The sequence below is a fragment of the Sebastes umbrosus genome, chromosome 10, assembly GCF_015220745.1.
Source record: "Sebastes umbrosus isolate fSebUmb1 chromosome 10, fSebUmb1.pri, whole genome shotgun sequence".
Lineage (NCBI taxonomy): Eukaryota > Metazoa > Chordata > Actinopteri > Perciformes > Sebastidae > Sebastes > Sebastes umbrosus.
The window spans coordinates 19694194-19715815 of record NC_051278.1 but is presented as its reverse complement, the minus strand read 5'-3'; the positions used below and the strand labels follow the sequence as shown (position 1 = coordinate 19715815).

The following is a 21622-nucleotide window of genomic DNA, read 5'->3' as shown; positions in this document are numbered from 1 at the left end:
ATGCACAAATGTTGTTGAATATCGTGATAACAATGTTACTTATTAATTAACGATAAATAAACTGATATTTAAGTGTACTCAGTTCTTGACTAAGACTTGCACAGTACCTGTAACCTGCAAGTTGACAACGCAATGACGATAAAACAGCTATATATTGTGCAGCCTTACAGTAATCATACTATAGTTGCAATATGGTTATTGTTGGAATACTTCTTTTCTGTTGGCACTGAACGCTCAAAAATGCTGTTACTGAACATAATCTGGGTTTAATAAGCTTCTGAATTGTCCAATGTGAACATTCTAGCGAGTGGGTTGATATATTTATGTAGAAGGAATATAACACACGTGGTCACTACGTATAATGTAAATACTCAAACAGCCTTATCTCCCTTTGAGTAAAGTCTCCTATAAATGTGTCGGCATGCAGCTGAGAGAGTTAATTTTCTCTGTTGCACACAAGCCAAGGACAAGGGTGAAGAAGGGAAACCCCAAATACAACAAAAACAACGACTAAGTAGACAAATGATAAGAGTTAGGGTTTCATCTTTGGCTGACAAAGGGTACCATAGTCCTGTGTGAAGCTTCCTATGAGTTAATAGTAAGGATGGAGACATGGTGATTTCCTGTTGGACATGTATGGAAAGGAAGATAGAGATGAAAAACAAGCTGAGGTGTGGCACAGCAACTGGCTCCACTGCACTTTGGGATGAAGACAACAATAAATAAACCCTTGCTGATTAAAACAACTGCCATTTCCACTCATGCACTACATGGGGTCACTTCAGCAATGACGTAGCTGTGTAAAAAAAACACATGCGGTCAGAAGCATCTTTCACACCAAGGTACTGAACAGAGACAAAATATCTGCGACACGCATATTTACTACTGCATCTGCAGTAAAGCCAACAGAAAGGACGACAAAGAAGAAGCAGTTCCATGTGATGATGAAGAATCTGTTTTACCTCATCATCAGGATCAGACTCCATATCCTGTGGTATTCCAAGATGCATTGCAGGAGAGGAGAGAGATGACACAATGGAGAGCCGGGACGTTATAGTGAGCGGGGGGGTGGAAATAAAAATTCAGGGAATGAAAATGGAGCAGCAAAAACAACAAAAGGCATCAGAAAAAGTCTATGGGATTAATAGAAAACAAACAGCAAAATAACAAAAAGCAAAAGCAAAAATCATTTCAGTTTCTTGTGATCGATCGATACCACAACAAACAAACAAATGAGAAGAGTCGTCTTTTTTTTTGCATAATTCTTCTGTACCCACAGTGAGCCAGGCAATAGAACAAAAGCACGATGTGCGGCTGCATGTGTACGTTGTGGGGTCTTATGACTGGCACAGGCTTTAACACCAATAAAAGACACAAGCAGCAGGCAGTAGTTTCTAGACCAAATGAACTACAATGGCTCCTCTTGATGTCAGGACAACATCGCTTTCTGTATTTCAATTTCATTTACATGTAGATGATATGATATGGCCTAAAAGGATGAGCTATTCAAACATGGTGATCCTACCTTCTTGTGGGTTGGCAGTTGGATATTCAAATTGCATACGGCAGCCTGTGGAAGGCCTTTGCTGGATTTTGGCTCTCTCAGGAAGGAGAGGCGGCCACATGGCTCCTGGCCCATATCTCTGATCTGTAAAAGGACAGCAAAAAAGATTACATCACGAGTTGACCGTAATAAATAAGAAAAAAAAAAAGACCCTGCAAAGTGGATAATGTGAAAAAAAGGTTTTCTTCCTTAGTGGATTTTATTAATAGAATTTTCTGTATTTTTTTTTCTAACTCAACCCACTGCAAGTTCCTAAATTTGGAAATTGTCATACAGTACATAAATGTAAGGATGTAACAAGCAGAACATATTTAATTTGTCATTCGTCGGCATGCATGTCAAAAGACTAGGAACACAAGATGGCTGGACCGTGTACGGTTAGTCTGTGAATTTGTGGCTAAATTGTTATACAAATAGTCAGTGGTCATGTCTATAATGTTAAATCCAACAGTACATGTCCACCAGGTCCGACAAGGACACTAGGGGATGCGCTGCTCCACTCAACTGGCCTTTCAGGTGGTGATGTACCCTTTGGTGGAATGCACCTGATCTGTTCCTGGTTTTCTGCTTGCCGTTTCAAACAGGAAACAACATGACAGCCGGCTTGTCTTAGCAATCCACCAAAATCTACTTCTGAAAACATTACTTACTCAGTGACAGACTTTTGCGTTTGTACGGCTTGCCCTTCTGCGGTCCAGCCAAAAAATTGAGATACAGTGTGTAGCTCTGATCTGTGAGAATCATAACATTCACTGCAAAAGAACATTGCTATATTGCTATGAATGTCAGCCAATTCGTAGAGGATGATCTAACATTTCTGGAAGAATTTAATCAGCAAGGCACATTTACAACGGAGACCTGAGTGAATAGCATAGACAGTAAAGGTCAGCAGAGATAGGAAGGGGAAAAGTTATACCTTCACATTGAAAGGAAGCCTGTTTTCCTTGAAGGAGTAGAAGTTAAAAACCAGCTGTTGCCCACTTTTGGTGAGAGGGGACAGGTTGCCGTAGCAATCCACGTGGATAGGCTTGCCCTCGAGAACCTGCAGAAGTTCATTGACCAAAAATGTAGTAACACAGCTTAAACACATTCTGGAGATGAGACTGATGAACTTGACGTATTGCATTTCAATAACATATAATGGATTTGGACCACAGACTGCATATCAAGATGGACGACATTTACAGTGGGAGGAAGTGGAAATGAGTCGTCCATCTATAAATACAGTCTATGGTTTGGACACACGACCCCACCTCGATGTCTTTGCTCCGGGCCACCTCCTCAAAGTTCTCCTGCTGCTCAAGGGTCTTGTCCACCTTGTCGTCCGTCATGCAGAAGCAGCGCAGACGAGCCTCGATAGCGTCGTTCATCTTGGCGAACACCACAAACTTGGCCAGGTAAGGCACGCAGATCAGCTCCCGGTATAACTGAGACGCTAGACTTACCGTCTCAGGAATCTGGTGACAGTCTGCGAGCCAGAACCTGTGGAGGAGATATCGGAGGAAAGATGAGAGGAGGCGGAAGTCAGCCAACAATTTGCCTAATATGAGGATGATTTACAGCCTAAAGTTTGGAACTCTGCAGTGCACATTTAAGCCATTTGTTTGTATCACACACTGTAGTGTTAGTGACCATCTTAAGCTATAAATCACAAAAGCCAGGTTATTTCTCTGAAGGGGGAACACAAACACATGACAGCTGTGTAGTAATTTAATTACAGAGCACCAAAGAGTACTCTCTCTGTTAATATCAGGCTGCACACTCGCCACATGATCCCAATCTAGTTAGGATGAGAGTTCATGACTTTGCGTACTGTAACCAAGAAGTTTACTTGCTGAGCTGAGGTCAGTTTAGAGGCATGCCTCAACAATGTATGGTCAACGTGACTTTGTACCACTTGAGTAAATGTGTAAGGAAGTGTAACCTTGTTAGTATTTAGGACCACAGAGAAAACGGTCTGTTTAAATACTAAAGAGAGCACCAGGAGACAAAAAACATCAAAATCAAGTTACTTAATTAATTCAATCAATAGGCCTAAAGTCAGCCAATAAGATGTAGAGCCAAGCAAGAGGGGAACTCGCTCTCCTTATTTGTGTAGTGAAAGAGAGATGTTGAAGTCAGGAAAAATGAGAGCGGCTTTCCGGAGTTGAATTCTGTCGATTCAACTGACAGTTTTTCTCTTGTGATAGATTTTTTGATTCACTGCCAACTTCTCACTGCCTCATGGTTACTGCGCTGTCACCATTTTGAGGCCCACTGAAATGTCGTCTGGCTGCAATTTAAACATTCCTTGGATTTGCTTATTGTATCTTCCAGAGCGGTAGGACAAAGGCTGCAACTAACTATTATTTTCATCATCAATTAATCTGTCAGTCATTTTCTCCATGAATCATTTGGTCCATTAAAAATGTCAGAAAACAGTGACCTTTTTTTTAATTAGGGAGCTGGGGGAGGGGGGTAATATTCAGAGAAAAAACTCAGAATATAAAAGATTAAAGTCATAAATTTACAAGAAAAAAACTCTGATATTCTCTGAGATTAAAGTGGCAAATTTGCGAGAAAAAAACTCCCAAATTTGCGAGATTATAAAGTCCTAAATTTATAGGAAAAACGGAAAACTGAGCGATGCGAAGGTCCTGAAAGATACATATATATGTTTTCTTTAATGGTCTTAATGTGTTCTTCTATGAACATAAGTACTGATATTATAGAAGTTGCGGGGAAAGTTGAGACGAAAAAAACTATCTTTGACTACTGTCTTTGACTACACTAAGGCGCGTCTTTGTTTTCAGCACAGTTTACATTAAAAACCAACCATTGAGAAGACGTTACTCTGAACTACTCTGCATTACCATGGTTACACCATGACGCTTTTAACTATCAGTGTCAGTGTGAAGGGGAAACAACACAGAAAGGGGACATACATAGCATAACTGCTTGTGTTGAACCTCAAATTATGGTGAATTATGTCCTTGGAAGAGGGATGCCTGGAATACTCTGCTTAGCCTGCTGCCCCTGCCACCCGGTATTAGCTAAACAGATGAGAATGGAGAGTCCGCTACAATGTAAAATGTATACATAATAATAATAATAATATATTTTTGCACTCTGCGGCTCACTATTTGCCACTTTAATCTCACAGAATATCCAATTTTTTCTGTCTGAATATTAGACTTGACATTTTTTATGAGGGCACCACAGTGAGCCAAATAGATCAATAAAGTACTTTATTAATCCAAATGGAACACCTTGGGCCAATTTTAATTTACTATCGGGTTTTGTAATAATATTCTGTATTTTACAAAAACTGCAAATAAGTATTTGATACCCAGCTTTGGAGAAAAATGGTTGTTATGTTTTTATAGTGATCCAATACATGGCACACTCTTGTATATATAGTGTGTGTCTCACCTGGCCGATACATTTGTGGTGAAGGAGACACAATCAGTCACGAAGGACAGCGGTGTGGTCCCTGTGATGTCCTCCCACTGGGCAGGGGACGTCCCTCCTGCATGAAACAAGGGCCAAAAGATGAGCTCACTGCCTTTCCAACCTCGCCGGTGTTTTAGCTTTCGTAATCCTCATCCTTTTATCTTCTCAGCTCTTCATTTCCCCCCTATCGACCCATGGCTTTTCACATCAAAGTGTGCCTGATGTGCCCACGGCTATTCAATTCATAGTGACTCTGAGTTACAAACTCTTTTTCATGTCGAATAAATGGATGGGCAGCTATGTCACAAACCACATTTATTACCATCTAAGGACACAATGACTGTCAAACTACCTGTATTAAATAACTTAATGCTAGTTCTGCAGAAGCGTTATAGATAGAAGTACTGCTACAGTGTCGTCATGCTCTAGTTATCTACAGGTCCACTTGCCTGTGATGCTGCAGAGCAGACGCAGGCAGGGTGCAGAGTCGCCTCGGTGGCCGCTGGGATGGCCTTCTGCTGATCGAGGTGGGACAGGGATCGTCATGGTGATCGGCTTGTGGAACTTCCTCCTCCTGGGCTCTACGGTGACGATGGGGCTGAAGGTGGCTCTGTTCCCAAGAACCGCCCTCGCCATGTCATCTGGCACGGGCTGGGCCTAGAAGCACAGGAAGACGGAGAAAAAGGTTGTTGAAGAAATGTTCGGTCAAGCTTTCCCTGAACTGTCTGTGAAATTAAAGGAATCAAGTATTCAACCAAAAAGAGGTCAGGTATAAATAAATAATAGGTCAGGGCTTGCAACAGAATAGCTGAGTCATAGAACAGATTGAATTTGAGCTGATCCGAGGAGTCCTGCTGTACCTGCAGGCCAACACGGATCCTCTTGGTGAGCGCCCCCTGTGGGAACGAGGCCTGGACCATGGGGACGGTGCTGCTGGACAGCATGCCTCCGTCAGGACCCATGTGGTTCGACTCCTGCTTGATCCGCGACACCACAGCAAAATACTGAGGGAAATCGCTGGTGACAATGCGGCAAATGCGCTTCTTCTCCAACTCGATAGGGCTGTCCAGCTCTGTGACAGAAAATGTTACTCTCATTAATGTGATTTTAAGCAACATTTAATGGTTGTTGCCTTTATCCTAATAAGTCACTAATTACAAATTCTGACTTTATAAATTCATTTAAATTAGGGCTGTCAAAGTTATCGCGATAATCACGTGTTAACGCAAATTTGTTTTTACGCCACTAAGTTCTTTAACGCATTAACGCAACTTGCGATTTATTTTTAGGTTGTAATGGGCTCAGTTTTAAGGCAAGAGTGAAGATACATCATGTGATTAATTGCGAATTATTTCAATCGATTGACAGCCCTAGTTTAAATGTTTGGAACTATTGATGTATGACGTTTTGGTCAGTGTCACTACAAAAAAGGACACTAAATGGGCTAAAGAGACTAAAAAAAATGCTCCTGGAGTGAAAATCTGTTTTTCTAGGTCACCAGCTGACATATAGCCCTGGGTTATGTAGTATAGGTTTTCCCAAGTGGTTCAGTTCACCTTCATCCATTCACTGCGGACAAAAAAATGTCCTTTGTACAAACTATCTTTGGTAGATGTTGGAGCACACTGAATAACCCGTTTCCTTTACCTTCATCCATTCCAGTAAGCAGCTCAAAGAGATCTTCTGGTCTGGCGTCAGACTGGTGCTCCTTCCACGTGTCGCCGTTGTCACTCCTCAACACAATCAGCTCCCTCTCTTTCCCCCGCATGGACCCAAAATGAGGGATCTCCACAATCACAGGACTGAAAGAGGAAATAGATAAAACCCAGTCTGAGGAAATGAAACCACAAACTTTAAAGGCAGCTGAGAAGTTTTAATGATTATTCTGGTTAATTAGCTGCGTTGGCAAATCCATAACCGTTCTCTGAGTAGATATTTGAAAATATCCCCCCTGATTTGACTCACTCTGGCCTGCTGATATCTGCAACTCATCAACACAAGAAAAAATAAAGTCCCGAGCGTCTTACCCGAGGAACTGAGCCCCAGCTGGTCCGACCTCCACCAGCCGGCTGACCAGCCCCTCCCCTTCCACCATGGGTGGGGGGTAGGCCAGCTTGTGCCTTTTGGCCAGCCGGCAGGTGATGCGTGTGGGCGCCGTGCACTTCCTGGGAGGGATGATGATGCGCATGCCGTTGTGGCGGCTGCCTCTCATGGAACCGCCGCGGGCATCCACCATGAAGCTGACCAAGAACCTGCCAGGTGAAAGGGAATAATGTTAGAGGAACAAAAAGATGCAGACAGAGAGAAAAGATAGACAGAAGCTATACCACGGACACACGTGAGGAGGACGATTCCCATGCTGTGATCACTGTACACCCAAACAAAGAAAGGAAAAGAGAGGAATAAAAAAAAAATAGAGTAAGAGACAGACCGATAGGAAGAAGAAGAAAAAAAGCTTTGAGTTCTGAAAGTTGGCAGCTTCACCTGCCTCAATTTAGGACATTTAACACTGTCTGAAACTAAACAGGGTGCTGAAGAAGTCGCAGAAAGTTTAGTTTCCACGCCTGAGGCTGAAGGTGTTGCCAGAGTTTCAGTTCCTCTAAAGCAGCAATCAGTGATCAATTATTAAAACACCTGCACAGATGTTTGACCAAGGCAGTGTTAATGTGATTAATATGTGATGTGTCTTCAAAATAAGAGCACATTTTGGCATCCCATTAATATAATCATTGACACAAGTAAAGAGTGACGATGGAGTACGGAAAAACTGTATTTTCTATGAACAGTCCTTATATGTTAAGATAAACGTGGATCTTCTTTTCACTACAAGTGTTGTGTCATGTACTGTATGGTTGCTTTTTCTATACTGTATGTTGGAAATAGCAGAATTCCTGTAAGGTTTTGAGGAAGATATATTTTAATGTGCGCTGTGAGAGAAAGAGAGAGATGGCACGTCAATGAAAAAGACTCCCAAACACGTTGACTACACACTTCTAATATCTAGGCAGTGCAAATGAAAACACCAGACCACACAGATGAGACGAGCACAGAGCGGAGGAGTAGAGGAGGCTAAGAGGGGGGGAGAGAGAGGTGGAGGAGTGGGAGTGACATCACTGCGGCATCATGGGTGAAAGCAGCGAACTCAGTCATCACCTGGAGTCATACTGAGGGAGCGGGGAGGAGAGGCTGCAAAGTAAACACAATGGAGGCAATGCAGGAGGCAAACCCCCAGAACCTAGTTTTAGTATCAGAAGTTTCACAATCACTGTTGGGATCAGCAATAACTACTGAGGATGAAAGAAAGATTAAAAAGCCACAGGGATGGAAAACCAAGGCAAAGAAGGGACAAAATGAAAACCAACAAAATGATATATAAAAAGACGGTAACATTTTATAATAACCATCATTTATGAACGGTAAATTGCTAGTTAATTAAATATAGTTAATAGTTATTTTAATGTTAAAAAACAATTAAATGATAATTAATTATGCTTAATAATTATTAGTAATGCTGTATTTTCTGTTATTTTATCATTAGTTAGTGTAATATGAAATACATTATGTATTGTATTACAGCTGATAAGCAACGTAACAATTACATTCTGATTACATTAGTGAAGTATTTATTATGAGTTTATTGTTGTCCACATTATAACATTTTATATACTATATTAAGTATTTGTTAATGATAACCAAATAATTTGTAAACCTTTAAGAAATTGTTTGTGAAACATCTTTAAACTATTGACAAAGTATTAACTATCTATCTAAATAATGTTTATAGGTGCTTTACAAAGTATTTATTTACCATTTAATAAGGTATTATAATCATCAGTTGCAACATTATAATAGGTATTCAAATAATGTTTATAGACAGTTTACACACGAGTTATAAACCATTTACAAAGTGTTACAAATATATGTCTATGTAATGTTTATAGATGTTTTACAAACAATTTACAAATCATTTGTATAATCGCTATCAAATACTTGTTATAAAGTGTGCGACAATAAACTGTTAAAATAACATCAATTATAGCATTAATAATATTAGTAAACATTATTAATTATCATTTCCTTGTTTGTTAACATTAAAATAACTATTAATTAAGTTAAAAATTAACTATTAATTTACCATTTCTATATGATGGTCATTATAAATTGTTACAAAAAGACAAACAAACACACAAGGCGTAATAGTGAAGTCAACCAAAACTGGACATGACAGATCCCATTATTTAATTTTCGAGCAAAGAAATGATGCATTAAGTTCTGTGCAAAGACAGCACCGTTTATCTAGAGCGGGCCGTATCGCCGTATCACTTTCCAACGTCATATATTCAAAGTATGTGAATGACATGAGGGCGAAATGTTATCCAAATGAAACACACGAGTCGCTGAGCTCACACAGTCTGAACTTTGTTTCTGTGATGACAGAAATAGCGCTGATGTCAGTGGACATGAAGGGGTGACGTCTGGACCGTGTCTCAAGACTAGTGGTATGACAATGAGAGCTTTTAGAGGATAGACTGTGTCGTTTGTTGCTGTAATGTGATGTGTGCAGTAGCAGCACTGCAGGAATCCCACAGCCCTGCATCATGTCTGCATCAGTGCTGCAGGCTTCCCTGAATATTGACTCTTAGGGGGAGAACAAAAGACAACACAACAGTTGTGTGCAGTAAGCATAGAATTTATGCAAACGTTATGTGGATGTACGTGCAGTTTATGTGTCAGCTTTTGTGTGTGCGAAATATCTTGACAGATGGGATGAGACACAGTGCAGCTGTTCTTACCCGGAGTGAATGGGGCTGGACACGGTGTTGTGGCTGTGGCTGTGGTCCATGGTGTCTGGAGTCCAGCTGTAGCGCCGCATACACTCCGAGCTGTAGTCTCTGGTCACAGCCAGGTGCTGGGAGAAGAGCATCCGAAGACAGAGGTGAAGAGAGGAGGAAGAAGAAGAGAAAGAGGAGGTTTAAGAGCGGAGGGAAGGCAGATATAGATTGAGGTTAAAAAAAAAAAGAGGAAGGTAGAATAAAGGTCAGAAATTAAAAAAATGGATGGAAAGAGGCTCATCAAGAAGACAAAAGAAAGCTAATTATGAATCATTCCATGGACATAACAGTTGACGGACATGACCCTCCCTCCTTTTTGCATGACCCTCGAGTCATGCATGGTATGGAGCAATGAGCTGATAACATTTACGGCTTCTTAAAGGGACTGTTTTTAAGTTTTTACAAGTATAAACGCTTTTTAATTGTTTTTTATTGCCAATGTGTGAACAGGTTGTAACCTAACCTAAAAAGTGAGAGCTTCTTTCTGGGTTTCCTCTATCAACCTGTAGACTGCTTTAATGTGAAGAATACGGGACGTTCTTTCTGAACAACACAAACTCCACGGAAGCACAAAAGTTATATCTAGTGAAGCCCGTCTTGCAAAACGGGAATGTGACCGACGTCGGGGGAAAACTAGGATCAACACCATCCGGGCCTTCGGTTCATGGAGGGACCTTAGTTTGGTTTTTGGTATTAAAACAGACCCTGAGCTGTTATACCTATTGGACAGGTAACTAACATTACTGCTAAGCATGTGAAATCAGTCTCTTGTAAACCTAATGTGCACTTTATAAATGATTATTTTCTCACACACTATGAACATCTTTTAATGTTGATATGATCATTCGTATAGCTGGATGTATGTTTGACTCTGAAAGCATTATTTCCTGTCTATGGGTAGAAGTTCTTGTGATATTCTTCTGGCAGCTTGGATGACATCTTCAGTGTTGACTTTATCTCCAAATTCAATCTCTCTGTGCTCCAGAAGGATTCCCTGCTGTCCTTCTCCAATGACGAAGACCCCACCTAGGACAAAGCCCTCTCCCAAAATGTTTCCCATGAAGCCCCTCTTAAAGGCCCGCTGACTGTCGTTGACTTAATGGCCACAGGTGTCACTGTTAACAAGCAGTTTCTGATTCTTACATCTAGCCCCTTTAACTCACATTTCAACAAAATATTGTCACCATTATCTACAGTTTCACCACGATCAGGACACAATAATAAAAAAAATAAATCACACAGTGAATGTGCTACACTGAAACGTACAAAAAAAATTACGTGCGTCAATTTTGATACTTGAAAAACTAGAAACCAGATGTGAACATCGAATCATGGGAGCTCATGTGGACTGAACGTAGCATGGGAACGACCATTCACTAAACACAGACCAGCACTGCTGAATGAGATGAGAATGGCATGGACCCAAAACAAACAATATGTATAAAACTCAAGAGCAAGACCACAGAGACTGAAAAATAACAAAACTGACGAAATGAGTCAGACATCTGTGAACTCTTTATACCTTATTGAGTGGGTCAACCAAGTAGGAAATGTCTTTACAGACACTCTGAAGCTTAAGGGGAGAAGAGAGACAGTTCAGAAGTCACACTGAGGGCACTGCGCGGTCCGGACTAATGAGTTTGTGGTGCTTTGTTTCACTAAAGGATTCTATTTCCACCAAAGAAAACATGATCCTATCTCCGTGAAAATGAGACGGTCCTGCGATTTAGTCAAACAATCTCTGAATAACCAAAACTTCATGTACCGTATGTAGCATATTATAGTACCGGACCACCAAGGAGGACAAAAATGATTTGACCTCGTGTTTATTTTCCATTAGATATAATAGCAATTTAATGGGAAGCTCTTAGGAAGTCCAAAACATTTGCTTATTTTGTAAAAGAAGAGAGCTGCATATTTTGGCCATGTATAGTTTGAGATCTTGGGTGATGTCATTGCACTTGCAGGTTATACTGTATTTCTAATATTGTTTATAATAAGGTGAGGTAATGAGGTTCCAGTTTCTGTTTTTGCTCTGTCCTGACCACCAAAACAAGCGTTGGACAGAGAGAGAGAGATGAGCTCTGCAGAGCACTGCGTTTTTCCATGAGAAAGCAAAGGGGGGCCTCCCAAAGCCCTTAGGTTTGAATAAACTCTTCGTCAAGGTGCTATACACTCTCCCTCAGCACTTTGGCAAAAGAAAGCATGGCATCAACACTGCTTCTGTTATGACCTTTGTGCGAGACAAGTAACGCTACCCTGCTCCCCGCATTGATTCTAGCCAGCCTGTTTTTTTTTTCTCACCACTGACAGAAAGACAGTGTAAAAGAAAACAAGAGATCCACCAGGGAATTTGGTGAAGAGACATTAAAGCTTTGAAAGACAGACAGCTAAAGATGCCAAGGAAGGAAAACTTGGACTGAGAGAAAGAGAAAAGGGGGCTGGGTACAGAGGGTGAAAAAGGGGCAACAAAATAGCGGAGAAAAGAAACAAAATATGACGAGAAGACAAGAAATGGATTTTACCGATCTTGCCTCACTGATCCATATGTTTTGGTTTTGCCCGTCTCTTCATAACTATTGGTCCACTATTTTTGAAACATTACCCAGGGTACTTCAGGTGCACTCTTTGGGGTAATACCAATACGCGAGATCTTGGCAAAAATTAAAGCAGACCTTGTGGACTTCTTGACCCTATTGGCTAGACGACTGATATTACTTCATTGGAAGTCATCCTCTCTTCCATCCCATGAGGCTTGAATCAGAGATGTTCGTCATTTTAGTAAACTAGCAATGATTAAAAACAAACTGTGTGGGTCTACGGTAACATTTATCCATTTATGGCAACCCCTCTTTTACCATATAGCAACATTGCATTATTATTTTTATTTTTTTTCATTTAAATTCTGCTGTTTTGATCACCCAATAATACAAATTTGTAGCACTAAGTACTTATTTTGCAATTTACCATGAAGACTGTGTTTTCTTTTTTGTTAGTTTGTTTTGCGGGGGGGAGGGAGGGGTTAGTTATTATATAAATATATATATTTGTTTATACATATGTATATGTCTTGTTTGTACATACTGCTTTTGCCACATACATAATGTCCATATGCTATTATTTGTATATGTAACATATGGTTAAAAAACATGTAGCAATTTGATTATCTTCGGTTTACAATGGAAAAACACCAATAAAAAGAGTTTGTTTTTTTTAAAAAAGAAGAAAGAAATGGATCTTACCGTGTCCTTTGTGGGCGCCAGAATCTCTTCGATCATCATGCTGTCCCGTGCGTAGGAGCTCCGGTTGAGTGTGTTGGACCTATCCGAACTGAAGGAGCGGAGGCTACATGTTACCACGCAACCCGGTGCCGTGGGCAACAACAAGTGACGGGCAGGGGAACACGACATAAAACAAAAAGCAAGGAATCCATTACTACATGCAACCTCCAGGGAACCAGGTTTTTCACTTACTGGACGGAGAGAGTCCAAAAGTTATAAGTGGGAAAATAGAGAGATAGAGGCTGCAGTTGAACGAAGATAAGACACTGCAGCAGGTTATTCAGAGATGGAAATGTGAGTGAGGTCAGTGTGTTTGCATTGAGAGATAGAGGGAAAGAGGAAGAGACTGAAAGAAAACACAGACGGCTGTTGTAATCCTTTCTATACAAAGGCGTGGATGATTACTAAGTGTGTCTAAATGAGGAAATATGACAGATTAGTGGAGTGTAACGTGTATGCGCCTGGCTGACACGTTTCTGTGCAGATCTCAAGTGTTTCAAACGGTTAAATCTGTCTCGAGCTCGAAGACTGACATCGCTTCGTTCTAAGATTAGCAGCTGACCTAGACCTGCTTCTGAGCAGCAAAGACACAAAAGGGAAGCTGGTCTTTTCTATCTGTCTTGCTGCAGTCTGCTTTATGCCTGTGTGTGTGTGGTGACGTGTGCCTATTTTTGCAGCCTCTCTCGGGCTCAATGCGGTGCTGTAGATTCCTTTCAGGTTTTTTTTTTTTTGTCTTGCGCTGTTTTTGCTACAGGGATTCGATCGGAGCAGAAGAGCCGAAATGTCTGTGTGATGCAAAGTCACGACGACACGTCATTTCAATTTAACGCACTTGTATAGGCATAAAGACAGTACGTGATGAGTGGTTTTGTATGTTAGTGCACTGTAAGGGGCCGGGAAAAAGATACAATTCCAAACTCTGTGCCTGATATTTTCAGAGTGTATACCGTATGTGTGTATTGATGTGTCCTGTGTGTGAGTGCGGAGGGACGGGGGGTGAGTGCGAGGGGGCGGGGGGGTAGAAAAATGCAGAGCTCAGCGTGTTTGAGTGGGCACACTATTCAGCACAGAGAGAAGCCCTTTATTCAGCACAGCCTGCCTACCCCGCCATCGAAGTTACCAAGCAACTCTGTACGGCCTGAATGGACTCGCTGGCATGGCAGCACCGCGCTACCCCCCCCCATCCCATTCCCCCCTCTCTCTGCTCTCCGCTGGACTGTTTGTTCTTCACAGCTTCCTCCTCTTTCTCATTCTGTCCATCCTCCTCTCCTCCCTAAACATCCAAGCTTTTCCATTACCTCCTGTGTTTCTTCGTTCTTGCAAATTATCTTGGTTGTCTGTCAACTATTTCTGCATGTGATGCCACCTACCAGCACTCTTCTTTATAATGTGTCCAATCATCTCTTCCTCTCTCTGCTATCTCCATTGTTACTACGACTCTACGGGTTTTACCCGACAATGGAAGACTTACTTTACTTTTTCTCCACCTTGCTGCTTTTCTCTAACCCCATCCTTCTCTGTCGCCTTCCTTCCTCCCTCTCTCCACACCACTCAACTAATTTTACTGTTGATCAATCAGTCTGCCTTGCTGTAAAGCAGTGGTTCCCGAAATGGGGTCCGGGCCCCCCCTAGGGGGGGACGCCAAAGATCACAGGGGGTGCGCAAGGATTTGTCTGCTCTGAGGTTGTCAAAATTAGATTTGCTCATGTATAAATAAAATCACACTTACTGGATAATTTATACAAAAGTCTGTATATAAAACAATTTAAAACGATTTCTTTGCTACTAAGAAGCAAAATCTAACGAAATATTCAACTCCAATCTGGATTTGTTGGCGTTTAGCAGTTCAAATATGTATTGAAAGGCTAAATGCCAACAAATACGGATTGAAGCTGAATATTTCGAATTTGTTGGCATTTAGCCTCTCAATCCGTATTTGTTGGCATTTAGCCTTTCAAAAACAACATTTTCACTTCATTCAAAAAACGATTTGCTCTCCTGCTTGACGCACACAAAGGGAGGCACGCACCTGTATTAACGGGGCGGTGTAGCAGCAATCTAACAACGCCACAAATTACATTTATTTAACCACAATAAGAAAAAATATAATTCTATTATAGTAAATGAATTAAGCCATTACAAAAAAAGATCAAATTGAAATAACTTTTCTTAGATACATGTAAGAGGGGCTTCAAGGACAATAGTTTGTGACCCACTGCTGTAAACAACACTTCAGGTTATCCAAATTACTTGATTTTTTCCTCCTATATGCTATTATTACGTCCTATATTTTTAGGAAGGCATCTGTGTGGACTTAAAGGTAAAGTTATTTGAGTCATTGTATGTCCATGTGAATGTTTGTGCAAAACTGCATCCGTGTATGTGTGACCTCGGATTTCTAAATGCTGGACCAAAAATCCAGAGAAATCTCAGGCCGTAAAGTTTCCATCTCTGCAAACCATGATTTAACCTCCAGAATAAATTGCCAATTACTGACATGTAAATAGATCGGATGAAAGGGGTGGATTATTAATAAACTGATGGGTTTGATCCCTGGAAATTACACTCAGTGGCACTACAAAACATATAGATAAAGTGCCACTTAAGAACAAGCCACATTAAAAAGTTATAGAATTAGTCCACACATCTCAAACTGAAGAAAAGTCTGCAAAAAAAAAAAGTGTGGCTATTATTCTTTCATTTCCAGCAAGATTGCTTCTTTTCCACACCTGCATCAAAAAAATAAATACATTTTCACTTTGTAGATGTGATTTGAAGTTTCTTAAAGACGGATGAGAAATTATGGTGAATGGTGATCAGCTAAAATGGAGCGACAATCTCAACATACAACACGTAACAGCAACAAAGTGACAAATCTTCTACCACAAACAGAATAACGGCAACACTTGAGGATGACACAGAAGTACGATGCGGTTTTATGGGTGTAGGGTTGAACAGGGTTAAACAGTAGTTTAGGGGTCACAGGGGGGAGATGGGGGACACCATTCACAGCGAATGGTGCCTACTACTACTACTACTACAACTACTACTCTTTTCTTACCTGAGTCTAGGGCTAGAATGAGGGACACGGTGCAGGAAAACAAGGAAAAGATCAAAATAGAAGAGTGAAGAGCAAAGCATTTTGAAGACATTCAAGCATGATGCGGCTTTCTTTTTTTCCCCCACATGACATTGATGCTGTGCTTTTGCATGGCGGTACACTGCGACCAGTAGGCCTAGTTATTCTTGAGTGCGTGTGTTTCTGTGTACAGCCCAGTCAATAAGCAGACCATGCAATGTCGATGTGATAAACAGAAAGGTAAGGAGAAGAAAAGAACTGGCTCAGCATCAATACATTCATTGATCAGTAAATTACAGTATTTCACAGCATTACATACACACACACACTGCAGAGAGACATCTCAATGATTTCAAAATATATTACAGCTTTCAAACTGTTCTTCTACTTCATATGCAATTGCACTAAAGCAGCAGTATAACAGGAACAGTACTTGTAGCTGTAATTTGGAGCAGACGGAGCTATTCATATTTTTTTTTACAAAAATAACTTTCTCTGTAGTAACCTTAAAGGGGACATATCATGAAAAACTCACTTTTTCAGTGCTTGTACACATATATTTGGGTATCTGGGGTGTCTACCAAGCCACAAACTGTGAAATAAGACAACCCGGTCTGCCTATCAGAAAACATGCAATTCAACAAGCTATTCAGATTTGGCTCCCCTTCCTATGTCACATACAGGCTCATTAGAATATGCCGCCCACAGCTTGGATGTAAAACACATTAATGTCTAAAGAAAACTGGATACGGCGTTGGAGACGGGCTCCCTGTTCATTCCTATGAGAGTTGCTCAGTATCCCCATGAAGCCAAAATAGCTCGAATGCCGAGTGATAAAGTACCCGGCAATCTACCTCATCCATTGGCCCCATAGAGCAGGCGCAGTGGTGTTTCCTTTAACTCCGCCTCATTCACAACTCCGGCTCATTCACATGAACGGAGGAAGGAAAATAATTCCGGATTTGGCTATAAGTGCATTTTACAACTTTTAGGACCTAATGATTTAATTAACGGCTATTCAAGTGTTCGTTCAGGAAGTTGATTCACCTCAAAAAAAAAGTATCCGCTGATTTACGGACATCTCTTTCCCAATGTAAGTCTATGGAAAAAGTATTTTTAGGGTCCAATGGCATCACGTGACAGACACGGAAGTTGTAGTACCGCCATTGGGCCACTACAAACATTTGCTTCAAAGACCGACGCTCTTTTTGGGGGCTTGTCAAAACCGCATACTATACTAGCAGTACGTACTGATTTGGCCATAATGTAGCATGTAAGTAAGTAAGTAAGTAAGTAAGTAAAACTTTAGTTATATAGCACCTTTGAAAACACACCGTTACAAAGTGCTTCACACACACAAATAAAACATCTCCAGTATGCATCGGACCTGTCTACGTCGCCTACTGTATCCCACAATGCAAAGCGCTGGAACGGCACAGGTCTACGGTCAAAACAACAGTGGCCAAAAACGGCAAGTTTAGTTTTTTTTATATCTTTTTTCGTAGCTATTTCATCACTAAATTCACTTTTGAGAATTTCTGAGGCGAGAAATCAACTGTGTAGATTTCAAATATTGGCAGTTTTACATAATAATGACTTTTTTGAACATTAAAGTATGTAAACATGTTCTAGTAGAAACCCCAAATACAAGTATGAACCTGGAAACGAGCATGATATGTCCCCTTTATATAGCAATAAACTGTTAACAATAGTAGACAAACTGGAATTTCAAACCCTCAAATGTGGTCGCAAACTTCTTTTAAATTAATATAATTTTAATATTTCAAACTGATTATAACATTCAATTCAAAACTCTTTCCAATAATAAATGACCCTTGAGACTCATCAAACAAGCTTGTTTACATGGAATATCTCCATTTAATCCAATGTTTCCCTTGTTTGCTGCGACCCGCTGATGTAAGCAGCTTCCTGTCACAGTTTAGCGTCGTTGTTTTTATCAATCCAACCATCACAGTACGTCTGCCATCTGTCAGTGTGGCTACAATAATACACTCTCTGGGGCTGCACAACACTTTGTCCTGTGTGCTGCTGATGTGTTTTCACTGGAGCCTGACAGTTTTCCACTACATACTATTGTCCACTATTTGAAAACTGTAGTTAGGCCTTGTGCTGAAACCCCGATGTGCAGCTGCTGTTCACTGAGAGAGTAGCTTATCAAAGGCATCACAGTTCAAAGATACAGCTTATATCTCTTGTGTTACTCTATGGGCCATTTGTAATCTTTGCCTGGGTTTGAATGAGGCCACACACACAAAACGCTGAATCATTTTGTCAGGGTTGAATCATTGGATGGCAACTTTCCAGCTGCTTTCGCTAGCGATTTCCATTATTCTGTTTTTGTCAGCGTGTGTGTGTTTGTGTCTGAGTATGTGTGTGTGTGTGTGTTGGAGGGGCTGTACACTATATGATCAGCCTAACATACACTATCCATATATCAGATATCATACATCTGTGTGCATAGGGTGCACAACCACAACATCAATGGCAAATATAATATATATATAAACATAACCTATAGACACAATATTCCATTGAACCAAATGGTTGTCAGCACTGCACCAGAATACATCAGCGGTGTGATATAATAATAAAAACCACAGGTGCCTACCTGGCTGAGCGGGCTCCGATGCTGAAACCCATGTACCCCTCCTGAGGGAGGGAGTCATCCCCCAGCTCTTTGAGGTCCTGAGGCCGCAGGTATTTGTCTGTATCCCCGGTCATGGCATCCTCACCTGGTGAAGGAGGAGGGGACAAAATCATAAAATCCTCCTGTTAACTTCAGAAGCCAATCCAGGCAAAGATGAGGCGATGCGGCACTTTAGGAAGAAAAACAAGCCCTCACTGTCTCCCATTTATTTGATTATGCTCATCAATAGGAGGCCTTGTTGGATCATTTCTCAACACCACTCCATCCATCCTTTAACCTCAACATACCTCACTGCAAACTGCATAGCACCACTGCAACTTTGTCTATTCATCTGACTGTGACACAACAACAACATGAAGCTGGAACAGCAGCTGCACCAGATGTTTGACTGTTTTACAGGTTAGACAGTAAGAATAATAATACAAATTTTTAAAAAAAAAAGCCTCAGGAAGAAAAACAAGCCCTCACTGGGGACATCAGTCTCCCCATTTATTTGATTATGCTCATCAATAGGAGGCCTTAATGGATCATTTCTCAACACCACTCCATCCTTTAACCTCAACATACCTCACTGCAAACTGCATAGCACCACTGCAACTTTGTCTATTCATCTGACTGTGACACAACAACAACATGAAGCTGGAACAGCAGCAGCAGTGTCAGATGTTTTTACAGGTTAAACAATAATAAGAATAATTTTAGAGAAAAAAAAAAGCCATCAGAGACAGCAGCAATATCTCCTGTAAAACCAAACGCAGCTCCTTTCACAACAATCAAAGGACGCAGCAGCAGAGGCGATCAAAAAGCCTGCTGCACAATAAAAGCCGAGAATAAAGCAGAGAAGTGCAGATGAACCGCACCGCACCTCGGTCGGCGGACCGGTGGACGATGACACGCCGGTCAATGAAGCCTGCAGAGCGGCTACTGTGTTTCCCCTTCTCCCTCATGTCCGGCTCTGTCCTGCCTGCAACACTGTGCTCCTGCACCGCAGCCCCTCCCCCTGCTTTCAGTACTGCCGCACTCCGATCACACACGCACACACACAGCACCACTGTCAGGTTACAGTGCATTAAAAAGGCACGTGTTTCCGGTGTGAAAATTTCAAAATAAAACACAATAGAGAGGGGTTTATATAGTTGTCAAACCTCACCTTAAAGATCCCATATTATAAAAAAAAGTGAGATTTTCATGTTTGTTTTTTTTATTATAAAGCAGGCTTAAAGGGACTATTTGTAACTTTCTAAGCGTATAAATGTAGCAGGTCGCCACACATGCGCGCTCGCATATGCGCGTTCGCGTGTGGCCGCTGCCTCTCCTCCTCTGCCTGCCTGCCTTCACTCAGACAGCGCGCGCGTTCTCAGCTCGCTCCACCTCTAGACGTGAACGCGCGCTCACTCCACACTGCAGAAGAGTTAGTTTAGCTCTGAGAATATCTAGTGAATGTACAGGGGACTTTTGTGCAGAAATAAATGCTGCAGCTCCTCCAGACCAACAGAGGTTTCCCGTGTCTTGTGAAGTGACGGAGCTCCTCAGCTAGTAACGTTATCGTCTCGTTACCGACCGGGTGCCGGTGTCTCCCTGCTCTCTCTGGCTGTGGGCGGAGAGAGCAGGGAGACACGCTGCAGAGCCCCGCTGCTTCAGCCTGCACTGAGGCAGTAAAAGCCAACACTAAGATCAGATCTAAATCATGTTCATGGAGAGACCTTCGTCTGGTCAGCTAACATTACTGCCAAGCAGTTGAAATATAGAGTGATATTGTGGTTTTAGCTGACGTGTGTCGCCTCACTGTTTTGAGCGACGCTCGTTCAGGTATATTTAGAGCGAGCAAGCGCGAGCTCGACGCTGACTTTCGTTGATTTCACGGCCACAGGTGTCGCTGTTAAGAAGCATTTCTGAAAGTTACAAATAGTCCCTTTAAAGGAACTGTTTGTGTAAGAAGCATTTCTGAAAGTTACAAATAGTCCCTTTAAAGGAACTGTTTGTGTAAGAAGCATTTCTGAAAGTTACAAATAGTCCCTTTAAAGGAACTGTTTGTGTAAGAAGCATTTCTGAAAGTTACAAATAGTCCCTTTAAAGGAACTGTTTGTGTAAGAAGCATTTCTGAAAGTTACAAATAGTCCCTTTAAAGGAACTGTTTGTAAGATTCAGAAATGCTTGTTAACAGCGACACCTGTGGCCGTTAAGTCAACGAAAGTCAGCGTCGAGCTCGCGCTTGCTCGCTCTAAATAGACATGAACGAGCATCGCTAAAAACAGTGAGGCGACACACGTCAGCTAAAACCACAATATCACTGTATATTTCACCTGCTTGGCAGTAATGTTAGCTGACCAGATGAAGGTCTCTCCATGAATCACTGCTGATCCTAGTGTTGAAACGTTATCGTCTCCGACCGGGTGCCGGTGTCTCCATCCGGCCGCGTCAGAGGCGATAACGTTTCTCGCTGCGGAGCCACGTCACTTCACAAGACACGGAAAACCACTGTTGGTCTGGAGGAGCAGCAGCATTTATTTCTGCACAAACGTCCACTGTACATTTACTAGATATTCTCAGAGCTACGAAGTTTTCTGCAGTGTGTAGTGAGCGCGCATAAACGTGATGTGGACCGAGCTGAGGAGCAGCGGAGCAGAGTACAGCAGAAACTCCGGTCCTGGAGACCAAAGCTATGGTCTCCCCTGCGTACTACGACCACCGCCAACACTGTTTTGCAAGACGGGCTTCACTAGATTTAACTTTGAGGTTTTGGTGCTTCCGTGTAGTTTGTGTTGG

The 21622-nt window shown here is 41.6% G+C and overlaps 1 protein-coding gene and 1 long non-coding RNA gene across 13 annotated transcripts in view; one reads left to right on the top strand and one right to left on the bottom strand.

Moving 5' to 3' along the window:
* Window positions 1–21622, bottom strand: part of ank3a (ankyrin 3a) — a 137523-nt gene that overhangs the window by 26010 nt on the left and 89891 nt on the right. For 9 of the 12 annotated variants that reach the window (XR_005208499.1, XM_037781970.1, XM_037781966.1 and 6 more), the window contains 15 exons: window positions 18818–18941; window positions 16171–16182; window positions 13071–13173; window positions 11351–11401; window positions 9790–9905; window positions 8150–8182; window positions 7024–7248; window positions 6644–6798; window positions 5857–6068; window positions 5446–5653; window positions 4976–5072; window positions 2818–3046; window positions 2481–2606; window positions 1526–1648; window positions 963–989 (listed from right to left, as the gene is read on the bottom strand). Coding sequence is in view for 11 of the 12 variants with exons in the window: in XM_037781970.1 (XP_037637898.1) it covers window positions 963–989; window positions 1526–1648; window positions 2481–2606; window positions 2818–3046; window positions 4976–5072; window positions 5446–5653; window positions 5857–6068; window positions 6644–6798; window positions 7024–7248; window positions 8150–8182; window positions 9790–9905; window positions 11351–11401; window positions 13071–13173; window positions 16171–16182; window positions 18818–18941 (1841 nt within the window). In the remaining variant the exon portion in view is untranslated. Of the gene's footprint in view, window positions 1–962; window positions 990–1525; window positions 1649–2480; window positions 2607–2817; window positions 3047–4975; window positions 5073–5445; window positions 5654–5856; window positions 6069–6643; window positions 6799–7023; window positions 7249–8149; window positions 8183–9789; window positions 9906–11350; window positions 11402–13070; window positions 13174–16170; window positions 16183–18817; window positions 18942–19721; window positions 19883–21622 lie in introns of those variants that run through there. The other 3 variants (XM_037781974.1, XM_037781975.1, XM_037781977.1) reach the window with 3 other exon arrangements.
* LOC119495484 lies at window positions 4130–15004 on the top strand. Its single transcript, XR_005208500.1, has 3 exons — window positions 4130–4453; window positions 11424–11430; window positions 14706–15004. It is a non-coding gene; the product is annotated as an uncharacterized LOC119495484 (long non-coding RNA).